The sequence below is a fragment of the Rhinolophus ferrumequinum genome, chromosome 21 (genome assembly GCF_004115265.2).
Source record: "Rhinolophus ferrumequinum isolate MPI-CBG mRhiFer1 chromosome 21, mRhiFer1_v1.p, whole genome shotgun sequence".
Taxonomy (NCBI): domain Eukaryota; kingdom Metazoa; phylum Chordata; class Mammalia; order Chiroptera; family Rhinolophidae; genus Rhinolophus; species Rhinolophus ferrumequinum.
This window is the reverse complement of record NC_046304.1, coordinates 53,521,353-53,544,739: the sequence shown is the minus strand read 5'-3', so window position 1 is coordinate 53,544,739 and position 23,387 is coordinate 53,521,353. Positions and strand designations below refer to the sequence as shown.

Below are 23,387 nucleotides of genomic sequence, written 5' to 3'. Positions count from 1 at the left end.
GCCAACAGTAACTGCACTGGATTGAACAGTGTCCCCCCAAATTCATGTCCATCTCTCTGAATGTCACCTTGTTTGGAAATGGGGTCTTTCCAGATGTGGGCAGTTAAGATGAGGTCCTAATAGAGTCAGGTGACCCTAAGCCATTGACTGGTTCCTTAGAGAATAAATCTGTTGTTTTAAGTGGCCCAGTGTGTGGTCATTTGCTACAGTGGTCCCCGGACACTTGTACAGTGACCTTCCCGAAAGCAGATAAAGTGTTCTGCCAAGGCCCTGCCTCACCTCCTACACAGGGGGCACTCCCAGGTGAGAGCATACCTGCTGGGCATTTCTTAAACCCTTGGAGGAGGCACAGCTTCTCACTCAGGATCTTCCCGACCACCCTGGGCACGAAGAGCACGGGCCGTGGCCGGCTGGGCCTGTGGGGGTGCACCAGCGTGTAGGGCACCAGGGTGACACAGCTCTCGGCCCAGAAGCACCCGGTGCAGGGCTCTGCAGAAGAAGAGCAGTGAAAGGCCGGGTGTCAGGCGGCCTGAGCTCCCGCCACCCCCAGAAGGGACTGTGGTCTGCGCCCCACTGCAGCCTGGCGCCTACAGAAACACAGGCCACGCTGGGCTCTAGCACAAGGACCACGCATCCATACCGCCCTGGCTGAGCGATCCCTCTGTGCCCGTGGATCCCGGAGCCCTGTGGCTCTCCAGGTCCATCTTCATGGCTGTGGTTTAATCCTGTCTGCCTTGTTTGGCCACAGGGAGGACAGAGAAAATGGGCTGAGCTCCCTGTCCCACCAACCACTCGGGAGCTCTGACACGTCCACTGGTTTGTCTAATGTTAGGCATTTGGATAAGGACACATTGTTACTATTCTCAAGGGGCTGCTGTTAGTGTAACGGTCCCAGTGGCTGTGGACTCTCACCGGGCAGCTCACACATGGAGGACGGACATGAGATGTGTAGCTCAGCTGCTCTCCAGAAAGGCACACGGACATCGATTATGGCTCTTACAAAGCTGACCCCGGCATCAACGTGCGGCGGTGACTCAGCTCACCAACCTGCAGCCCCTCCCAAACACCCTCGCCCATGTGGAGCCAGCGGCCCCTCCACCGCCACCCGCCTCACCTTCCAGCTTGCTGGCGTCTGACTGGGCCCCGTCAAAGGATGAACACAGAGGGCTGGCCTTGGTTCTGTCCACACTAATGATGCGGACCAACTTTTGGGGTCCCCCAGAAGACTGCTGGAGGAGGGAGAAGGGACGAGGGGTCATCCAAGCCATCCACACAAGGCTAGGGGCCTGGCACCTGCCCCTGGGGAATCCAGGGTGGTCCTTGGACCTTCAGGCTGTGCCCACTGAACAGCCAGGAGGCCCAGACCCCGTGCCAGGAGGAGACAAAGGGAGGCAGGAGAGGATCCTCAGGCAGAGCCCCCCACTCTCCCCCAGCAGGGCATCTGTAGTGAGGGCGGGCGGCATTAGGCAGGAAGCATGGGGGCCCCCACAGCCCAGCCCTGCTGCAATCCAGGAGGGCCACCCTAGTGCCCTGCTCAGGGCAACTGAATGTTCTATGTCGGGAGATCACAAGGAACCGGCCTCAGAGGCAATGAGGATGGGCGGAGGTGAACAGGCCAAAGGGGTGACTAGGCGTGTGACAGAGAGAGCACACGACTGTGAACACCCAGGTGAAGGTTTGCAGGGGCCCATCGGGGAGAGACTCACAGGGTCACCCCGGGTATCAGCAGCCTACACCGTCACAGGCCCCCTGGCCAGCCCCCATCCTAGGTGGAAGGAGGGGTGAACCAGGCCCCTCCCCGCAGGTGATGTGAGCTGGGGGAGGAAGGAGGCCAGGGAGACAGACAGGGCCCCCCCACCCCCAGCAGGCCCCACACCTGGGACCGGGCGGCAGGGCCGGCTGCCTCACCTTGCGGGCAGCGGTGCTCTGCTGAGCCATATCCTGGACCAGGGTGACGAGCAGCCACTGAGCCCTGCACAGAGGGGGACAGCCCCACCCAGCTTCAGGGAGGGCTGCAGGAGACTCCCCCACTGCCCTGACCCACAGCGGCTCTCCACCCTGACGGCCACCAAGTCCCCTGGCAAAGCCTCAGCCCACCCTGAAGTCGCCAACTGAGGCGACTGGGCTTGAGCCTGGGTGGAGGCCACCGCTCCTGACCCTTTGACTCCCAGTGTGGCCTGAGGCGGTGAGGCTGGCCCCACCCAGAGCATGTGGGGAACGCAGTGTGGGGCTTCGTGCGCCTGCTGAGCTGAGCTCCAGGGGACGCAGGTTTGTGATGCAGTGGAGAGTTGCTGGACGAGACACCATGCTTTGTGCCCAGCACGCAGTTCTCAGCAGGGTGGGAAGGGAACACTGTCCCAGGACTGACAGTTGTCCCAGGACTGAGGGTTCCCCAGGATGTGGGAGCTTCTGTGCTAAAACCAAGACAGTCTTGGACTCACCAGCGTGACTGGTCACCCTACCGCCAGGGAACACTGGCAATGTCAGGAGACATTTGGGTCACAACTAAGAGGAGGGCAGGGGAGGCCAAGGATGCTGCTTGACACCCTAAGTGCCCAGGACAGCCCCCCATGACAGAGGGAGCCAGCCCAAATGTCAACAGTGCTGAGGCTGAGAAACTCTGGTCCCGAACACTCTAGAATGCTCTAGAATGCTCTAGAACTGAGGTCTACCCCTTTTCATAAAGCCCTGTCCAAGCAGTGAACTTGGTGGGTAGCACACTGGGGATTCCACTTCTTTGGGATCTCCAGAAGACCAGTCCTCCTCCTGGGCAAGAGGGGGTCCCCTGTGCTGAGCAAGGCCAGGTGATGCCACCTGGGCCTGGGCAGCTCCCTGGCCCTCTCTGTCCACCACAGCCGCTCACCGTGAGTAGTTGGGGATGGTGCCATGCTCAGTGTCCTTCATGCTGTACGGGCTGACGCGGGACGCGTGCCAGCAGCCGCCGCCCTGGAAGAAGGTGTCCGTCACGTGCAGGATGTCATTGCAGTGCACCTGCAGTTCCCCCGCCGCCCGTCCCTCCAAGGCCAGGTTGACCCGAATGTAGAAGGAGTCCCCTGAGGTTGCCACTTTGGCCTCCAGGTCCCGGACCAGCTTCTTATAACCTGATCAAAAGAAAAATCAAAAAAAATAATAAAATAATAAAATAAAATAAAAAGAAGAAAAAAAAAGAAAAATCATGAGGACAGATAAGCCTGGGCAGTGATCCCACTTGAGGAAGTTTCTGGAATGTGAAAGGAGGAGCGAAAGAAGAACTTTGCCACGAAGTCTCCAGCGCCATGTGGTGCCAGACTCAGTGCGTAGGCGGTCTCCAGCTGCTTTGGGGGCCTCCACAGACTTGGGGTGCAGACTGGTTCTGGGGTGGGCCATGGGAGCTGGTGTCGGCACGGCCAGGGGCTCACAGAGACAGGACTGGGTGGCTGGGCAAGTCTCGAGAGGTGAACTCATGGCAGGATGGGGGGGGTGTACCCTCCATGTTGACCTTCACAGACAGGCAGCAGAAGCCGTTCACCCTCCGGAGAAGTCCGACGGCCTGCTCCAGGGTTGTGCCCTCCAGGGTGGCCTTGAAGAAGGGCTCGGTGGCCTCACAATCCACCTGTGGGCAAATCACGGGGACCAGCCTCTGTGGCCCAGGGTCCTGTAGCTGCTGTCTGAGTGCAGGCGTGTCCCCCACAGTAAACCCACTCGCCTTCAGGCCACCCACATGCACCCATCAGAGCCTTTGTCACAGGCCCTGTCTCAGGACGTCCTGATTCAGCTCCTCCAAACTGTACACATTCCCACCCCAAGAGCCAACCACAACCCTTCCCCAATACACTGTGGACCAGGATCACCATAAGGACCGAGTTTCTGCTCTTCAAAATGGACCTGTGTTCTAGAGCATTCAAGAGCATTCTGGATCAGGGCTTGTCAGCTTTGGGACGACTGACATTTGGAGCCAGGCCATTGTGTGTTGCGGGGCCGTCCTGGGCCCTGTAGGATGTTCAGGTCATCTCTGGCCTCTCCCCACTAGGTGCCATGCAACGCCCCCCTTCCCAGTTCTGAAAGCTCATCGGCTCTCACTATCCACGCCATTCATTCCCTGTGTTGCTTTAAGTTTAGGAGAGTACTTTTATAATGAGAAAAAAAACCGAGGTGTGTTTTTAACACCGTTAGAACTGAACTGGCCCCATTTGGGTATCAGGACTGGCTCCCCAAACATCATAAAGGGCTCTGTGGCTATGAGCACAACGTAAGCTGGTCACTGAAACTCTCAAGAGGGCCCTGAGCTGTCGGAAATGTAGTGAAAGGCTTTTGTGTCACGTGCAGTGGAGAACACAAGGTGATGTATCGGGAGCTTGATCTGAGATCATTCGAGACATACGACATGGCTTAGAACGTGGACAGCCATTTGGAGGGAGAAGCTGGTGGGGGACATGGGGCTCCAGACCCTGACACCCCACACCTGCCTCCTCCACAGGCTCCTCCTAGGAGAACAGGGCGAGTCTCAAGAATGGGGTGATGCGTGCGTTGTGCATTCCTCGCTATTTTCTAAAAGGCTGACGTTTAATAATTCTGCTGTTAGGCCACCTCAAAGCCACCCCCCTGCACACACAGTCACTTACTCATAACTCGTTAAGTTGTACACTTACGTTTTCTGCAGTTTAATGAATATTTTACAATGAAAGTTTTAAAAGGTGTCCTCAATGGTTAACACAGTGAATGTCATCTTATGTTGTGTATTTCCTCTCACACAGGCACGTGCGGTGACAATAAGATCACCGCTGTTAAACAAACAACAACAACAACAACAAAGGCCCCACATCTCACCATCACGATCTGCGTGCCTGGGTGCAAGGCCATCTCGTCGGCCACCGAGCCCGGGGTGACCCGGTGAATGAAGATGCCCGTGAGATTCCCACCGATGACACTTATCTGCTCCAGCAAAGCGTCCCCCTGGAAGGCCAGCACTGTGACCTGGCTCAGAATCTTGCGGGCCGGCCTCCGCCGCACAGGGACACTGCTGCAGGAAGGGAGGTGACAGAGTTCGTGTGCGGCCCCGAGCAGGAGGTACAGCCACGCCATGTCCCCACTGACCCCCTTCAGGCCCCAGCACTCTGGAATTCTCCAGCCCCTACACCACGACCCCGTCCTCAAAAAGGCTGTCACCTCCCAACCGTGAGAGGACACCGTCCGCACTCTGCCACCTGCTCACCTTGGCCCTGCACTCCACTCACCTGGCTGAGATGCAGAGGCTCCTGGAGTTTGGCTGCAGGCTGCTCTCGGACTCAGGAAGGTCTAGACAGAACAGGGACGCTTAGACACCGAGCGGGACTAGCCCAGGAGGCCACCCACTCCTGATGGAGCTAGCTCAGTCCTCCCAGCCTCAGGTCCCCTTTGCTGAGGCTGACCCTTCTCTTCCTCCTCCCTTCCTCACTGCTTAGACCTTGATTCATCTTTCCAAAACAGGAGTTGCTCCTGGAGAGCTGCACCTGCCAGGGTTTGACCTCCATTGTGTCCTCTGTGATACTGGAATGTTGCCAACATTGTAAAAGATAGGGAATCTAGAACCTGGACTTCTGACTTCACTCCAACTATGAAATCTGGCGTGGCCCTGGCCCCCATTTCTGCACTGACCTGCACGGCTGCCTAGCTGGCTGTGGAGGCCTCTGAGTGGCAGTCCTAGGACTAGATGTCCCCAGGGTGTCTCCAAGCCCTGCACTGTAAATGCAGCCTGCGAGGCAGATGGGCCCCAGCCCAGGCAGCAGCCTCCCTGAGGGTCGACAGCTGCCTGCCAATGGCAGCCATGCGCAGCCCACAGGCAAAAATCCATTCTTGATTACACTCAAAGCCGAGGGAAGTCAAGGACGCTCCTGATGTATTTGAGATCAATCCCACTTAAAAGTGGATGAAAATGGGACATGATGTAGAATCACAACAGAAGAAATATAAAGAGCAATAACCCTCCCTATTCATGCTCTCACATGCAGGCTGGATATGCCCTGGGTGGATCTTCCCCATTGATCACCGTTATAAATAGAACCACCAAAGATTTCGGGAGGGGATGGTTTCTGGTCATGGGACCCACGGCCCCCCGACACAAAGGTGCGTCTGTGTGGAGCAGTGTGGGGTACGTGTGCCCCCTGGTGGCTGTGGGGTGAATTCCAGAGGGGGTGCTAAGCACCTACTGTGTGTGAGACTCGAGGCTGGGGACAGATGTGCAGGGTGGAAGAGTGAATGACGGAGGCTGTCCGTGAGGGGCCCATGGCTGGAAGAGGAGAGAGGACCCCTGAAGCCACAGCGGGAGGAGTAAGCCACAGGAGAAAAGGGAAGGTCCCAGGAGGAGAGCTGCTCCCACAGGCACCTCGGCCAGTGGGGCCTGAGGCTGCTACCTTCTGCCATCACTGGGAGGTCTAGGACCCCATGTCAGAGCAGGAAGGGAGAGAGAGCACGTGTCCACAGCTGTTGGAACACCTGAGCTGAGCTGAACGTGGAAATAAATCAACTGCCTCAGCCTCTAGATGAGAACAGAAAGGACACCCAGTAAACAGAGCCTGTGGGCACTGGCTGGAACTGCCAGAGGCCCCAGTCAGGGCAGCAGTCAAGTTCACTTCTCTGTGCCCAACCTTGGAGACACTGGGTCATTTCACCTGCCTCCCTGGGTTGGGGTGCGCTCAGCTGCCCTGTCCACAATCTCGTAATCCAGGTCTGCGTCGCCCGCCTTAGATCCCGGGGAGGCCCTCCCGTCGGCCTCCGGGATTTCCAGGAAGCCGCTGCCAAATGTAAGAAGACAGCTCAGGCTGTGCCACCTACTCCGTCTCAGACCCAGAGACCCAGCCCCTGCCTGGCCCTCGGCTGGTGTCCCCAGTGAGCCGCCAGCGTCCCTCTACCTGAAAGACCAGGGGTCCCGGAAGTCCTCTGTGGCCCGCTTGTACAGGGACTGCTGGCTGGGGGGCACGGGGCTGCTGGAGCGGAAGCTGTCCACCAGCTCGCGGCTGGACGTGGCGCTCAGGTCAGACCAGAGCTGAGCCTGGAGGAGGACGAAGCGGAGGTCAGCGTGGGGGCTCGGTGGGGACGCCCCCACGACCCCTCCCGTGCTGGGGAAAGGGAAGAAGCCACAGCCCCTGTCAGGGCAGAGGAGGCAGAGGGAGGGGAGGAGCTCTTAGCCAGGACACCGGAGCTGAGCACCTACTATGACCCGACACCCTATCAGCTACTTTCTGCATTTTATATCCTGAGTTCTCATGATAAATCCATGAAGTGGGCAGTATTGCCCCACTTTACAGAGAAAGCAATCGAGGCCCAGAGAGGTGGAGTACCTGGCTGAGGGTCACGTGCGATGGCTGGGGGGGGGGCTGAGGATGCCGGGGTACACTGCACACCTGAATGCAGCCCATCACCCACCTAAGTATGTCTTTAGCACTTACTATGTGCCAGGCCACCTGCTGCCCCAGCAGTGGAGGCGGCACCGGCTGTACCTCGGAGGAGCTGAGGCAGCTGCAGTGGCTGTCATCCCGCGGGCAGATGGCAAACATACGAGCGAGCCGCTGCTTCCCCCTCCGACAGGGCTCCCCGGCCCCCACTTCCTGCTTGGGCTGCAGACACCCGACGGGCTGGTTAATTCAGGGCTGGTTCCGCTTGGATGCTCCAGGTTTTACCCAGTCACCACCCTGTCACCATCCTCCCCGGCAGGTTCCTGGCTTCGGCCTCCAGGCCAAACCAAAGAGTTATGTCTCCTCCTCCAAGCCTGGGATCCTGGCTGCCCACAGGGTCACTCGGTGGAGCTGACCATCAAGGGGACATACAGCAACTGGCCTGGTGAGTGGCGTTTCAGTTCTTTTAGAGAATATGTGTGGTTCTTTACTGGTTATGCAAATACTGCATACGGTATGTATAATATACCTGTACATACAGCACAGAGAATGTTGTGGGGGGGGCACAGGCTGATTAGAGAAAATAAAATTCACCTGTCCTCCCTCACTCAGAAACAGCACACTGAGCAGACGGCAGTCTGTCTGTCACTTTTTTTCTATGCACACGTGTATCTTTTGAACATGGTTGATGTGGGGAGGGGTGAGGGAGGGAGGGCTGGGGCCCCTACACAGAGAGGGGAGGGTGTGGCTCTGCCTGCCACCCAGGTCCCTGGGCACCACTGAAGAGTGTGACGCGTGCAGCCACCAGGTGGCTGAGCTGCCGGGGCGGCCACGTTAGAGAGTTTATCGTACTGTCGGCTCTTTGGGAAGGTAGCTCCTTCAGGCAGGTCGCTCCTGGACACGACTTTCAAACATCTCAGGAATGCATTATTTACAAAAGCCAGTGGCCACCTGCACAGTTCCATCTGCTGCTTTCTTTTCTCATCAAACACCACACTTTACAGGTTCCAGAACCTTCTGCTAAGCTCCCCCTTCATGATTTGCATAATATCATCAGAAAAGGAGGTGCAGAGGCAGACTCAACCTACCTGTGTGCGTCTTCAACGTCTGACAACATGGTTCGCTCGCGGGACCCCCTGCTCGGAGGTCAGAGTTGAATGCAGATGTCCCAGCCCCAGTGGGGTCTGCGAGTGGCCCTATTCGGCTCCCACCCTGCGCACACCCTGTCTGGTGGCCTCCAGCCCTGCCACCCTGCATCCGAGGCCACACACGGGCCAGAAGTGCTCACCTCTTGTGGTGACTCAGCCTGCAGCCTGCGGAGCTGTTGGCGCAGGTCGCAGACTTGGTCTGTCAGCTCGAACACTTTCCTGCGTAGGGCGTCCTTCTCCGTCAGGTTCTGAGAAATCGCCGCCTGGGCTGCGTCTCTCGCAGAGTAGGCCTGCAGGCCCAGACATAGCAATCCTCAGCGCATAGAGGCCATGCCAGCACAACGCAGGAGCCCCAGCCGGAGAAGCCACCTGCTTCTTGTCTGCATTTCTCCTGGACTCACCCGGTGTGTGCCACACAGAGCTCACCCCGACAGGCACACACTTACCATTCAGTTATAATTCACGTAACAGACATGGTTTTAATAACCCTCAGTCTGCCAGGAATGAAAGGAGGCACTAGACGTGACCTCTAGTCTGCACTGTGAGCATGTCAGCAGATGACAGAGGTGGGAGTTGAGAAACCACGTGGATCAAGGAGAGAGACCCCAAATCTGGAACCAGCTGCCATCGAGGGTAGGGTCAGCTGTGCGAGGCAGCCAGCCGGTCCCCGGCCACACCCAGAGGGCAGGGGGGCTTCCTGAGCTGGGCTCCGCCGGACAGGTACCTCCTGTCCTCTCTGCGCCCCGTTACCCGGCCCAGGCCGGCCCCGCCTCTCCCGGTACCTTGTCCCGCTCCTTCTGCAGCTCGACCACTTGGCTCTGCAGGGCATTCATCTTCTCCTTGTAGATCTCACAGTCCACCTTAGTTTTCTGGAACTGCAACAGGGTCTGCTCCTTCTCTTCCCAGTACTGGACAGAGGGGACAAACGGCCCATGATGGTCAGCGGCTCTGACGGTTGGACTAAGGATGGGTGGGGGGGGAGCCTCGAGGAGAGAAGGGGCGATGGTTCTACAGGTGAAATAAGGTGAACGCGTGCTCGTTTCTTAAGTGCTCGATTTCCAGGAGCATCCACAGAGCTGCGATGCTGATTATATTTGAACTTAGTCATCACAAGATGCATGGATGTTGCATGTGCAATTGTTTTGTTTATTCCACGCCCCAAAATGCACAGACGACTTACCTCCACTGGCCTCATTCTCTTCCACCATCCCCTTTCTCCACGTCCTCCCCTCGCATTTTGTAACAACTCAGTAACTCCCTGGTTTTCACCCGGGGCTCCACTCACTTGACGTGACCTGTTTTCATCACTTGTTTGCCTGACCTGTTTGCTCACCACCCTCCACGAGCCGTGACCTCTTGTCTCGGACTGTGAATTGGTGCTCAGTACAGTTTAACAACGGAATAATGAACGGACGACACATTCGTGTGGCAAACTTGGTCCTCCGCTCAGTGTGGATGAGAGACTCTGCCTTCCCCAGCGGGCGGCACCACCCTGGACGCGCCACCGGGAAGAGCACCTGCGTCCGCTGCCGCTCGGCGGCCACAGCCCGCTCCCGCAGGGAGTGGATGCGCTTCACCAGCTCCTGCTTGCTCTCCAGGGCCTCGTCCAGGCTCTGCTCCAGAATGTCCTTCTCTGCCTGGGGCAAAGAGAGGTCAGCTCAGGGCCGTGACCCCCCCACAAAGGGCCTGCCCCTGGGGAAGCATCCCTATTAGCTCATCCTGACAATAGGCAGCAGGAAGCTTGGATGGAGTGTTAACACTACACATTAGGCAGGAGAAACCTGCAGTTTGTGAAGGTTTGGTCAAGGAGACGGAAAGTGCTGGAAGCTGAAGCCTCTTGAGGTAGAACCTCCTCCTTTAGGCACTTTTAGCTGTTCCTTCAACAGACCCACCAGTGGAGCTTCTGAGGGAGGGAAACACCAACGGCCAGGTCACCGCCTTCCTCAGGCTCACGTCCCAGCCGGGGGCTCGTGACGGCGGCACCGTCCAGCCTGAGTGATGGCCATGCCCTGTGCCCCGTGGGTGTCTACTGAAGGAAGAGCTTGACAAGGAGATCTTTACTGATGGAAAGGAATCGGGGTGCATAACTCTGGGGCGCTGGCATCCCTAATCCCTCTGAGTCCTGTAATTCCCCACTCTCCAACGCAGAGGACTTCGCAGGCAGAAAGGTTTCTTTCCCTGTCCCCCCGACTTTAAAGCAAACCCCATCACTTATGATCAGCCCCATCCACTCCAGAACAACAGGGCCTCAGCGGAGGCGCTGAGTGGGGCATCGTGTCCAGTCGCTGTGAACTCTGCGCTTTGGGGTGGGACAGGGGGAGAAGTTGTAGGCCTGAGGAGTCACTGGGTTTCATGTCACCGGGGCCTTATTGACACCTCAGTGGGAGGCCTGTCAGAAATCCCACAGCCGGGGGACCAGGACCCACCAGGCTGAAAGTCAGTGACCGGAGTTTCTCATTCTCCTCCTTCAGGTGGCTCAGCTCCTCGGCTCCACACTCCAGGCTGTGGGCCATCTTCAGGGACCGCTCTCGAAATTCCCGCTCACAGGAAGCCGACAGCCTCTCTCGCTGCAGCTCTTGCTTCATCAGATACAACTGCCAGGAGGAGACGGAGAGGGAGGACTGTGGGAAGACTGAGACCCCCCCAGGCCAGGGCCGCCTCCCTCCTTAGTGATGACACTGTTCAGACTAAAGGGGCCCCTCCCCCAGACTGCAAAAGCCATTAAAGCTTCACCTCACAAATGGTCCCAATTCCTGTGGGAGGCAAAAGGCACTTGAGCTTTACTTTATGGAAGAGGCGCAGTGGTTAAAAGACTAGGCTTTGGGGACCAGCTGGGCCCTGGCAACCAGCTCTCGGAGCCTGTCCTGAAACAGAGTCACCAGCAGCCAGAGATGAAGATGAAGGGGCCTCTGCCTTTTCATATTCTGCCAAGTAAGTCAGCTAAAGGGAAGTTGGATTCATGAAAATCAGGGAGTGAAAAGAGAAAGTCAGGTCAGAGGGGCGGAGATGTGGGCGGGGCCTGGGGATGCAGGACCCGCCTACTCAGACACGTTTGCCGGCAGTGTCCAGAAAGTGTCACCTCCCACTCAGTGGGCAGCATGTCCGGGCTCTGGAAATGTGTCACAGACCACTGGAAACAGGAATCCACGCGGTTGTGCCCATATCAGACGCATAACCGGGGGTGGAAGGGCTTCTTCTCCCAGGCAGGATGCCCAGAGCCGGGGGTGGGCTGGAGGGAGCGCTGCAGAGGGGCTCCTCATTTTGCAGCCACCAGAGCAAGGCACTGGGGCAAGAATCGCCTCTGAGGTTAATTCAGGGTAAGTGCTGACAGGGAGCAGGGCACTTGCCCGCCTCAAAGCACCCCCACCCCAGTCACTTACTAGCTTCTGGGAGCAAAAAGAAACTGCGATTACTCAGCGGGGCGGCAGGCAGCCCTGGACCGAGTGGTGACATAACGTCACCAGTGAGGGGTGCTGGGCATCGCGCCTCCCCCCAGGGCGCCCTGAGACAGGCCCAGCAACCCCTAGACAGGGCCCCCCAAATGCATAACCACCAAATGTTCATGAGGAAACATGAAGCAAACCCCAAATGAGGAGCGGTCTGTTATTTCATACAAGGCAGGGGAGGTACGGTTCAGTCTTCAGATCCGTCCATGCCGTGGTAGACAGAGAAAGGCTATGGGAATGTTCCAGATTAAAGAAGAGTAAAGAGACAGGACAGCCCAATGCCACACCTGAGCCTGGACTGGATCCTGGGCTGGAGGGAAAATGCTGCAAAGGACGTGATTGGGTCAACTGACAAAAGTGGAACATGGGCAGACTAGACTAAAGATTTTATCGATGTAAATTTATGAAGTTGATAACTGCACTGTGGTTATAGAAGAGAACATCCTATTTTTAGGAAATATACATGGAAATGTTTAGGGGTAAAGGGCCCTGATCTATGTAACTCAAGCAGTTCAGGAAAAAGTGTGTGTGTGTGTGTGTGTGTGTGTGTGTGTGTGTGTGTGTTTGTGTAGGAGAGGAGACAGACAGACAGACACAGAGAGAGCCCAAATGATAAAGTAAGGGAATGTGGGTGTCCTTTGTACTAGTTATATTTCTATATTTTTAAAAATAAATTTGGAATTATTTCTAAATAAAGTTAAAAATTAAAAGAATGAAAAAATAATGCCATAGTTATAGGCAAAAAGCAAATGCCAGTATGACAAGGAATGAATAGCCACAATATTTAAAGAACTCCTACAAATCACTAAGAAGATAATACTCCCCAAGAGAAAAATGAGTAACAAACATTGCTGGGGTTTGAGGGCCTGCTCATCACACCCCTGTTCTCCCGCCTGAGTCCAGGAACAGCTGAGAAAGACAAACGAGGAGCGGACAGACGTCTACCATCCCCTGGGATGCTGACAAGGAGACCCACCACTACAGAAGCCAGAACCCCAGACACAGGCAGGTGGGCCTCCCCACAGTGGGCACTTCACAGACCAGCCAGCCCACAGGCAGCTCCTGGGCAGGGCAGGCTCACTGCCACATGGGCAATGGGACGGGTGCCTGGGGGTGGAGGCGAGGGGTCAGCTCCCTGCAGGGGCGCCGTAGCCAAGGCTCACGGGGCAGCAAGTGCAAAGGCCCTGGGGTGAGAGCAGGAGTACCTCCTCCTGCAGGCCGCGGCAGCGGGTGGCAGCCAGCTCCTTCTCCTGCAGTACGTTGCTATAGCGCAGCGAGAGGTCGAGCATCTCATCCTTGAGCTTCAGCACCTCATGGAAGTGAGCGCTGACCTCACGCTTCATGCGTCCGTGGTCGGCCTCCAGCTGGCGCAGGCTCTCGGCGTGGGCCTCGGCCTGGCCCAGGCGCTCCTGCAGCCGCCGGCATTGCTGCAGCAAGGCCTCCTTCTGCCCCTTCTCCTGGCTCAGCTCCTCCTGCAGGCTGCTGATGGCCCCGGCCAGGCACTCAGTCAGCTTGGACGTCTCCATGAGTCCTGCAGGAGAGGGGCCGGGGCCGGGGCAGGGGCAGGATGACCAGGCATTCACACCACGCCCTCACTCCTTCTCCTCCAAACCTTTGCTTCCTGCACCCAGACTTTCAAGAGAAACCCCCACCCCAATCTGCTGGTCTCCTTAAAGGCTTCCGGGCTCAAGCGGACTTGAGATTGTGATACAAGGACTACCCACCCGCTCTCAGCTTCCCTGTGGGACCCGCTGTTTAAATCCAACCACCCGGTCATCAGCCCAGACATGCTTAATGCTAACGCATTTTAATGTTGTCCTAACGAAAACATAACTGGGAGCATAAACCTGTATAACAGACTCAAAATAACGTGAACATGGACTGAGGCCACGCTGGCAGAAATGTCCTCTCACCCAGCTTTCAGTGACATGTGTCCTGCTCCTCTGGAAACCTGAATCTTTCACCAGCCCCCCCCCGCCCCCCACGCAAGGGAGGCTTCAAATCGCTCAATGAACGAAGATGGTCTTACCTCCCCCCAAGCGGAGTGGACCTGCACTTGGCTGCTGAGCACACGCACAACAGGCTGCAGACACCTCTCTGTCCTCGGGCGGGGGGTGTAGGGGGCCCTCCTGAGGGTCAGGCTGGGCCCAGGGCTGGGCTGGTCCCTACGCCTCCAGCACAGGCCCCAGGCTGGCCAGCTCAGGGGCTTTTCTAGGGAAAGGACACTTCTCTCTGCCTGTACCTCTCAGATGCAGATCCCACACCCCAAGAGGGGTCTCCTCTTGGTGCTGGCTAATCGGGGACAGACCTTTCCTTTTACAGCCCCAGGCCCCACTGTGGTTAGTGGGGGTTCTCCTCACCCCCAAAGAGCTGGGCACAGGAACGGGAATCTCTGCCTGAAAGCATCAGGGAAAGCGTCCAGAACACCATGCGGGCAAGCGGGCCCCGAGGCTGCCAGGAACCAGTGGCTCCAAGGAGCCCCCGCCAACCACATGGAAGGCCGAGCTCTCACCACTGAAGGTGCTGAAGTCCACGTCGGGCTGCAGCCCGGTGACCAGGGTGTAGACGTCAGGATTGTGGAACTTCAAGCTCTCCAGGAAGGCGATGGCCCCGTTCTTCCCTCGCGTCCTCAGCAAATCCAGCAAGTGCCCTTGGGGAGAGAGCAGTCGGATAACAGGCGGTGGGTGGGCTTCCCCGTGAGGGGTGAGGAGCAGGGGAGAGTCCCTGCACACAGGGGAATTGGAAGCCCGGGGGAGGGGGCAAACCACCCCCCTTCCGGCTCTTACAGGCACCTTTCATTCATGTGGTGGCGGTCAGTCCCGAGAAGGGCAAGGGTGAGGTTTACTGAGCAACTACTATGACCCAAGTGCTACGAGCTGGAGACAAAAGACTAAGGAAGACGATCGCTGCTCTCAAGACCTCCCAGGTGTGTTACAGGTAGACACGTGCAGATGTGTGTGTACAAAGCTGGCAGGAGGAAAGATGCAAATAGCAGCACCCCAGGGCCGGGGCCCACCAGACCCCGTGGCTCTCGGCTTGGATTAGTAGCTTGGACTCATTTCTCCTGCATCTGAGTTTCATCAGGCAACAGGCACAGACAGTATCATGTCAGCACCTGACACTATCTGTGCCTGTTGCTTGATGAACCACTGCCGGCTTTCTATGGCCCAGGCTTTGAGAAGAGTATCTTATAAACAGAAACTCATCCAGTGATCCTAATATCCTGATGTGGTGGAACTATGAGCTCCCCCACTTCTGAATGAATAACGAGTCAGCTAGTCAGGACGCCAGGATCGGCTCCAAAGACGTCTGGAACAGGCTGAATCGTAGCCCCCAGGATATGTCTGCCTGGAACCTGTCAGTGGGACATTGTTTGGAAAAAGGGTATTTGCAGATGTGATTAAGTTACGAATCCTGAGATGAGCTCATTCTGAACAATCTGAGTGGGCCTGGAATCCAACAACACGTGTCCTTATAGGAGGCAGAAAAGGAGAGACACACAGAGGAGGCCGTGTAAAAGGGAGGCAGAGGTTGGAGTGGTGCAGCCACAAGCGGAGTGGGAAGAGGCAGCCAGGGTCCTCCCCTAGAGCCCCCGGAGGGAGCTGGCCCTGCTGACACCCTGCTTTCAGACGCCTGGCCTCGAGGACTGTGAGAGAATCCACTACTGCCATTTGAGGCCACCCACTTTGTGGTCATTGGTTATGCGGCCCTGGGAAACATGTCGGGAACATGGGTCCCCGGAGCTTGGCAGCACAGCTGTGGCACGCTGGCTCAGCAGCGAGGGCCCCTGGAGCAGGTGGGCAGGCCGGGCGGTCCTCACCGACACGCATGGCGGTGTTGGTGAACCTGGGGCTATGCAGCACCTCCTCCTCGTCCAGCCGGCCCAGCACCTTGGCCTGGCGCAGGTAGGGGGTGAGGCGGCTGGGGCAGATGCTACGCACGATCTGCCAGCGGTGGCTCTCCGTCATGTCCCACAGCGTGTCCTCGTCCAGGGCTGTCAGCGTGGAGTCCGGGGGGCGCAGTTCCGCCATGACTGGGGCGCCTGAGAACCCTGGGCGGAGAGGGCTGGAGTCAGTGCCGGGGCTCGGGGCCCGAGGAGGCCACGGCATCAAAACCCCTCCCCCACATCATTGGTAGGGAAGGAAATGGCCGATTTGGACAAGACGATGACGTTGGCCGTGGCCCTGGTGTCCGTGGCCAGCGGGAGGGGCTCTCCATCCCACTGTTGGTACTGAATCAATCCTCCACCAGAGCAGAGCAGGGGCCGCGTTTCTTTTGGTTGCAGGAGATTGGACTTGCCTTTAAAGCACAGGCGCTGCCAGTGGCCCCAGGAACTGACTGGGGGGTGGGTCTAGACATGGCGTTCTCAGCAGGGGTGGCACAGCCCCCACAGGCGGGAACTGGGTCTCGGGCAAAATTTCTTACCCTTCTGTGTCTAAGCACAGATGTGCATAAACACAGACACAGCATACCTGAGATAGCAACATTTCATGGGAGGGCGATTGAGCAAAAGGTTGTCTCAAAAGGCTCCTTAGGGGTGATGGTGAAAGAAAGGCTACCCTAGAATAAATGTCAGTGTTTGGACGACCCATCCAGTAACCCAGCAACCAGAGGCAGCACCCAGGGTCCACATCGGAGGGATCAGGGACAATCGGTGGGAAGCAGGGCTGGGGAAAGGGCGCTGCCACAGAAAGACGCTGCGTGCATGTGGCGTGGGTCGGTACCCGTCATCTCTAGCAGCCCCAGGACACTCGTGCTGACACACTTGGGAAATGTGCTAGGACAATGACACGTTGTAAGAGCATATAGATCGATGCGAAACTAAAACAAACCACTCTTTCGGGTAGGTAGTAATGGCCACGGACCCCTGGCTGGTGGGGGGTGGGTTTCAATGGCCCGGTCTCCGAGGGCTGAGCTGCAGCGGGCCCGGGGCTCTGGTCTGTGTGGATAAAGCCCAGAAGCAGCTCATCATCAAAGGCCTGGAATGTCGTCTCTCCGAGGGGCGTGCTGACTAGTCTAGAATCCAAGCCCTTCTGGTGGGAGGACCTCCGAGGGCTCCTGCCCAGCCCCCCACCCCGGGGCATGCCCCGGGGGCCCTGCTTTGTAACAGTCACCTCCACAGCTTTGTTCCTGTCACATTCGTCTCCACTCCCAGCACAATCCTGGTACAATCGTTAGCCTATCAATCCATCCAAATAACTCTACAATGGTTTTAAACGTGGACTGTTTCAAGCATCTATATATATATATTTTAAAAAGTCCCGCCAATGGTGTAACAAACACACATGCACCCAGGACGCAGACTCGCCCCATCTTAACACTCTGGGCTCGAGGCTCCCGTGTAAGGAAACGCATCCGCAGAGACGGCTCCAGCCTGGGCTGTCATCAGTCCTCTCCTCGCGCCAACCAAACAACGTGGCCACAAACAGCACACAGCACTTGGCAGGACCCTGGATGCTGACAGCATCTCCCCTCCAGGAGCATCTCTACTGCCAAGTGTAGCACCGCACTCGCCAGGTGTTTGGGGGGCTGCAGAAACCTTGTTTAACTGCCCACTGGACTCACTGACATGAATGAAGCACAGGTGCTTTGCTGACGCGCCGGTGGTGGGCAGCAGGTTGTCTCTACTTTTCCTCCATCACACGCGTGATGGCCTGCGCATCTCCTCGGGCACAGCTGGGAGTGTTTCTCTCAGACCCCAAATTTCCTGTCATTTGCTTCTTTTCATTTGGGAAGACAAATGGACTGACAGGAGTCGAACTAAACTAAGTGTTAGTGTACACTAAACACGCTTGAAAACCAGAGCAAATCAACCCTTGTAGACAGCAAAATGGGAAACGGTCGCTGGTGGGTCCTTCCCTGTGGACAGCCCCCGCCCCCAGTCCACCAGGGGCCCGGTCCACAGCAAGGACTCACAGAGATATTCACATCCGGCTGTGCAGGGACTTCTCGCAGTGGGATGGGACCTGGTGTCCCCTCCCGGTCAGGTGTGGCCACCGCTCTGGTCTCTGTAGGCGGCCGGGAGGACTGGGTCAGAGCAGGAAGAGCCTGCCAAACCAGTGCTGATGTGAACTGACAGCTCTTTCACGCCATGTGACTTGTTCCAAAACTCAGACTTCAGGCACCAAAGACTAGTGCAAGGGAATAAAACAAAGGTAAACTCAGATCCAGGAAACAGCTGGGCAGACCTCTGACACGTGTGGTTTGCTCAGTAAATTAGAGAAACTTGAGAAACTCAGTAAATTAGAGAAATTAGAGAAAATGAGGGTACAGACTGAGGGACTGCTAGAGAGATAGGTACACTAACATGATTTTTCAGAAATAAGATCACGTCCTACATGATTTAAAAGTAAAATTTTAATTTTATTTAAATTTAAAGTTATGTTAAAAAGAATCACGGAATTGCTGAATGCAGTATAAATGTTTCTCAACTGTAAGAACTATTACTTCCTTAGAAATCCCCGTTCAGATTAAGATAAGAGATTATGAAGCGCACGACAAGTCAGACGTGTGAAATTGACAAGCCTCACGTGAGATAGCAGCCCTGTCTCCTGGCCATGACATACAAGGTAGCCCACTGCCTGCAGTCCCTGCTACCTGTTGGGGTGCCCAGCTGTGACACGTTGGTGACTATTGCACCTGCCAACTCTCCTTGGTATCCTGAGGTTCAGAGCCCAGTTTCCTTCTGGAAACCTGCTTCCTAGGGCTGAGCCCATCGGTCCCTTCCTGTCCTAGCGTGCTATTCACAAATGACACAGTTTGGTGACCGTGTATCACAGACAAGGCGGCATGTGCACAGAGGCCCAGCCCCTCACGCTGTGGTGGGGACAACAGCAGAGGTGTCACCTCTGGCTTTTCCCTCAGTCCCACCAGGAGACGCCAGTCTTAAAGTATACAGGGCCTGGGTCAATCTAGTTGTGGAGGGTGCAGCTCAGCTCCAAGTCCAGTCCCCATTTTCAATCTTTAGTTGCAGGGGGCTCAGCCCACAATCCCATGCAGGAATCGAACCGGCAACCTTGTTGTTAAGAGCTCATGCTCTAACCAACTGAGCCACCCGGCCATCCCTGGGACAGGATTTCTTAACCTTCCACTTCATAAAGGAGAGTACAGCATCTTTATAAACCTTTATATTCCCCCCCAAATTTCTCACAAAACATCCACTTAAATATGCATCAAGCCTCAGCCTAGAAGTTCAAAAACAGATGGGAAATACACTGACCCTGGACTGTGACCCCAACTTCCTTTGATAGGGGTCCATGGCTCTGAATCTGCTTGGGTCCAAGGAGTCAGTAACCATAAAACTCAGGCTCACAAAATACTAATTCCATGTTTCCCCAAAAATCAGACCTAGCTGGACCATCAGCTCTAATGCGTCTTTTGGAGCAAAAATTAATATAAGACCCGGTCTTATTTTAATATAATACTGAGTCTTATATAATACTGGGTCTTATATTAATTTCTTCTCCAAAAGATGCACTAGAGCTGATGGTCTGGCTAGGTTTTATTTTTGGGGAAACACAGTTTTTGTTTTTAGCAAATTACACCTGGCTTGCTCTCTGGTATTATATTACACAGTTGCCAAGGGGCCACGTGGCCAGCTCCAGGTACTCAGATCGGTGAGCAGGCCCAGTGATCAGGACCGGCAGGGAACTGAGTCCCACAGGCCTGCAGGAACTTCGGGTGCCTTCCCAAGGCCGGTCCAGGGGTGACAGCCTGCTCTGGGAGGGTCTTCTGGTCCGACAGCCCCCCCCACTTGCCTCCCATGGGAGGTCTGACAGCATTTGGCTTTTCTCAGACCCCCCCATCAATCAAAGTGAACTCAGAAAGTCAGGGCCAGCTCAAGATAGAAGTTGTTCCAGGACTTTCTAAATGCCAACCAACTGTTGCTCCTGGATCCTGGGACCCCCAAAGCCATATTGGGGTTTGGGTATAAGTGAGTGTGGCCCAGGAGCAGCCACTCTAGCCCATTCTTCCTGCAGTGAAGCAGCTTGCAATGGACCCCGAAGGGCAATACAAAATGTGGGGGTTTCTTTTCAAAAACTCAGCCCCAATTTAAACAGGGGTGAGTCCCAACAGTAAAGCAAATTTAGCCCACAGACCCCTAAGGACGCTCTTCCTCTACAGCCATTCTAGGGGTGCCTAAGGTCAGAAGAGGCCTGAGCACCTAGATGGGGTCCTCGGGTTGGGTCCCTCCCACGCCAGCACTGGCCACACCTTAAGGCTCAGTGTTATTGCCTTCGAAGTGGGCGAAGGAGAAAATACGTGTACATGCACTCGTCCGCACGGGACTCCACAGAGGAAGGAATGCGTTAGAGGAAGCTTAGGGGAATTGATGATTCATAAATACGATGGGAGAGGCAGAAGGGCACCAAGCACCAAAGGAAGAAGCCCTCCCTCGCACCCCTGGCTCAAATCCACACCAAAGTGCCACTTTATGTCTGGCTGTGCCCTTGCCACCAAGAGCAGGCAGCTGGTCGCACTCACTTCGTACCTGAACTTAGAAACCCTCCTTCCCCTTTCTTTCGCCCTGGGGCAACAATGCTGAGATCAGAGTACAAAACAGTGCATTCCTTCATCCATCACGGCCCCAACTGTCTTACATGAAGGTGGGACTCAGCAGCCGATGTCCATGCAACTGAACCCAGCAAAACCTTCACAAACCAGGCCCCACCTTTGATGAGGAGGAAGCCGCCCCTAGCACCCCCCACCCCCCAAGGACAGCTCTCAGCCGCCATCCATCCGGGCCTGCCCACCCTCCCCTGCTGTGCTGACCTGCTCTCCTCGGCAGGGACTCCATGCGCTGACTGTCCTCGTGCTCCAGGAGGATGACTGACTGTGTCACACTCTTGGTTGAGAAGCAGAGAGCAAGCAGGTTTGACAGGCGTGTCTGCCGGGCCCTGCCCATGGAAGTGATGCCCTACACGGGGCCTCCGCGCATCCCTGAGGCCCCAGGACACTCCCACAGCAGGACTGCCATGTGCAGAGTTCGTTTTGCCATTGTGAGAGCCATGGGAAGCTTCTGGAAATGACTGCAGAAGGTGGTGATTGACAGGATGGGGGACGATCCTCCTTCCTTTGTGAACAGTCAGCCGGTTCATCATAACCCCTCAGGGAAAGTGCTGGGGAGACTGGGATGAATCCTGGAGACTTTCTTTGGTTCTCATGATCAAGTACGGGAAGTATCTTACAATTCCAATGGATGCACCTGAAATCAGCATTTGATGACTACTATTTAGATTCAGATGACAGTCTTGGTTCTTCGACTGCGTTTCCCCAAAAATCAGACCTAGCCAGACCATCATCAGCTCTAATACATCTTTTAAAGCAAAAATTAATATAAGACCTGGTATTATTATATTATATTATACTATATTATATTACATAAGACCCGGTTTTATAGTAAAATAACACCGGGTCTTGTATCAAGTTTTGCTCCAAAAGACGCATTAGAGCTGATGGTGCAGCTTGGTCTGATTTTCGGGGAAACACGGTAGGCTAATACATGTCCAGAATCGGATCGCTGCTTGACACCTGCATGGCTGTGCCCTGATCACCACCTACCTGTACCCCTGCAATGATCTCCTAGCTGCTTCCTCCCTTGCCCCCAAAGCTAGTTCTCAACACAGCAGGCAGAGCAATCCTCTTAAAGGGGGAGTCCGGTCACGTCTTTCCCTTTGATCTAGAAGCCCCCAAGTCCTCACCATGACCCAGACACAAAGCCCTGCTTATCTTGTACTTGATGACCTAATTCCCGTTCAACATGCCACACACAGGGGCCTCCTTGCTAGTCTGTGAATGCTCCGTGCACACTCCTACCCCAGGGCCTTTGCACCTGCAGTTCGCTCTGCCTGGAATGCTTTTTCCCTCACCTCCTTCAGGACTCCACTCAAGGGCCACCTTCCAGAGAGGGCTTTCCAGACCACTCTATCTAAAATCATAGACTTCCCACCCTGGCCGTCCCTCCACCTTGCCCTGATTTTTCTGTATTGGACCCATTGCTCCCTGACATATTACATATCCTAGTTCCTTGTTTGCTTCTTGCCCTCCTCCCCACTATGAGCCTGTGACCTCCAGAGGACAAGAATTCTTGTCCTTCGTATAGCAGAGCCAGGCCATCTTTTACACTGATTATCAGAACGCGTTCCTGTCCCCGCAAAGAACGCACCCTGAAGTGGCTACTGTGGCAACTACGGTGCCTTTAGCCTCCATCTCCTTGTCTGTAAGACCTTTCCTGATCTGTCCCTGTTCCCCTCCTCCCACTCCCCACCTCGCCTGCATTCATGATGCCACAACCACCCTGGCCTTGTCCTTTGACGTGCCAATACCCTACCCCTCCGGGGAGTCGTTGCACTCCGTCCCTTCTCCCTAGAACCCCGCCTCCCCCACCTCGTGTTTCGGTGGCCACCTCCTCTCACAATTCATATGGCACCTTTCTCCAGCCACCTGGTAAGTCAGCAACCTCCTAACTCCCTTCCACTTTGCCTCGTTTCGTTTGCAGCAGACTGGCTATAAAACCTGCAATTATCTTCCTGTTTTGCATGTTTTGTTGGGCTTGCCCTGTTCTGGAACACAGGTTCTGTGAGGGCAGCACTGTCTGTCCTTTCTCCACCCAGTCTAGCATCTCAGGGGTGCTGTGTGCACATCTGCTGCCCTGATACTGGACGCCAGCAGTGCGGGGTCAGCAGTCCAGTCCGGCGGGTTCAGGCGGAGCTTCGTCGGCTGCCCGCCTGGTGGGTGGGTTAGAGAGGGCAGCACCTAGAAAGAGTCTGCCATTGAGTACCAGGTAGTAGGTGGGGTTCCTGGCAGGAAGGTGCTGTTTGGGGACAGCCCCTTGGATCCAGGATGTCAATTCCCGTGGTGATGACTCATGGAAATCCAGCTCAGCCCAGCCCTACAGCACCCACCGAAACCTCGAAACCTCGTCCCGCCCCTGGACGAGGCCCACCCCTTTCACTGACTGCACTCGGGAGTCCAGCCTGGGCCAGGGAAAGAGGCAGATCGGAGGCGCAGCCCAGCGTCATCCGTCTTCCCCAACACGCTGGCGTGAACTCAGGCCCCCTCCAGTGTCCCTCCTGTCCTCTTGCCCCGGACATGCAGGCACACTTACTGTGTGCTACAGCAGTGATGGGGAACAAAACAGACATGGGCCTTCCCTGATATTGGTCTAATCAGGTGAGATAATACCTGGCCCCAAATATAAAGGGTGTGGGAGGTGAAGCGCAGGAGACAGAGTCTATCTGGGGGGAGAGGTCATCCCCCGGATTAGACTGACCCCAAGAGGACAAAGACGAAGTACGCTTTGTTCCCTATTGCTCCAAGAGCACCGTCCACCAAGAGACTGACTTGACACCCCCCCACCACACAGCTTCTGTCATTTTCATGGACTCTGGCCTGGAAAGCTAGAAGGTTATTGGTCCCAAACCTAAGGAAGAGACCCTTTAGAG

The 23,387-nt window shown here is 55.9% G+C and overlaps 1 protein-coding gene across 5 annotated transcripts in view; it reads right to left on the bottom strand.

Moving 5' to 3' along the window:
- The window catches only part of CARD14 (caspase recruitment domain family member 14), a 29,480-nt gene that overhangs the window by 3,878 nt on the left and 2,215 nt on the right, over positions 1-23,387 (bottom strand). The window contains exons 2-21 of one of the 5 annotated variants that reach the window (XM_033090330.1): positions 20,716-21,148; positions 17,860-18,074; positions 16,776-16,882; positions 15,764-15,994; positions 14,456-14,593; positions 13,149-13,474; positions 10,924-11,091; positions 10,015-10,134; positions 9,280-9,405; positions 8,638-8,787; positions 7,404-7,571; positions 6,867-7,006; positions 6,657-6,749; positions 5,214-5,276; positions 4,807-4,999; positions 3,466-3,592; positions 2,864-3,101; positions 1,909-1,972; positions 1,115-1,229; positions 316-489 (exon numbers count right to left, since the gene is read on the bottom strand). In XM_033090330.1, the coding sequence (XP_032946221.1) occupies positions 316-489; positions 1,115-1,229; positions 1,909-1,972; positions 2,864-3,101; positions 3,466-3,592; positions 4,807-4,999; positions 5,214-5,276; positions 6,657-6,749; positions 6,867-7,006; positions 7,404-7,571; positions 8,638-8,787; positions 9,280-9,405; positions 10,015-10,134; positions 10,924-11,091; positions 13,149-13,474; positions 14,456-14,593; positions 15,764-15,974 (2,614 nt within the window). In that variant the 5' untranslated portion in view covers positions 15,975-15,994; positions 16,776-16,882; positions 17,860-18,074; positions 20,716-21,148. The remainder of the gene's footprint in view (positions 1-315; positions 490-1,114; positions 1,230-1,908; positions 1,973-2,863; positions 3,102-3,465; positions 3,593-4,806; positions 5,000-5,213; positions 5,277-6,656; positions 6,750-6,866; positions 7,007-7,403; positions 7,572-8,637; positions 8,788-9,279; positions 9,406-10,014; positions 10,135-10,923; positions 11,092-13,148; positions 13,475-14,455; positions 14,594-15,763; positions 15,995-16,775; positions 16,883-17,859; positions 18,075-20,715; positions 21,149-23,387) is intronic. The other 4 variants (XM_033090329.1, XM_033090332.1, XM_033090333.1 and 1 more) reach the window with 4 other exon arrangements.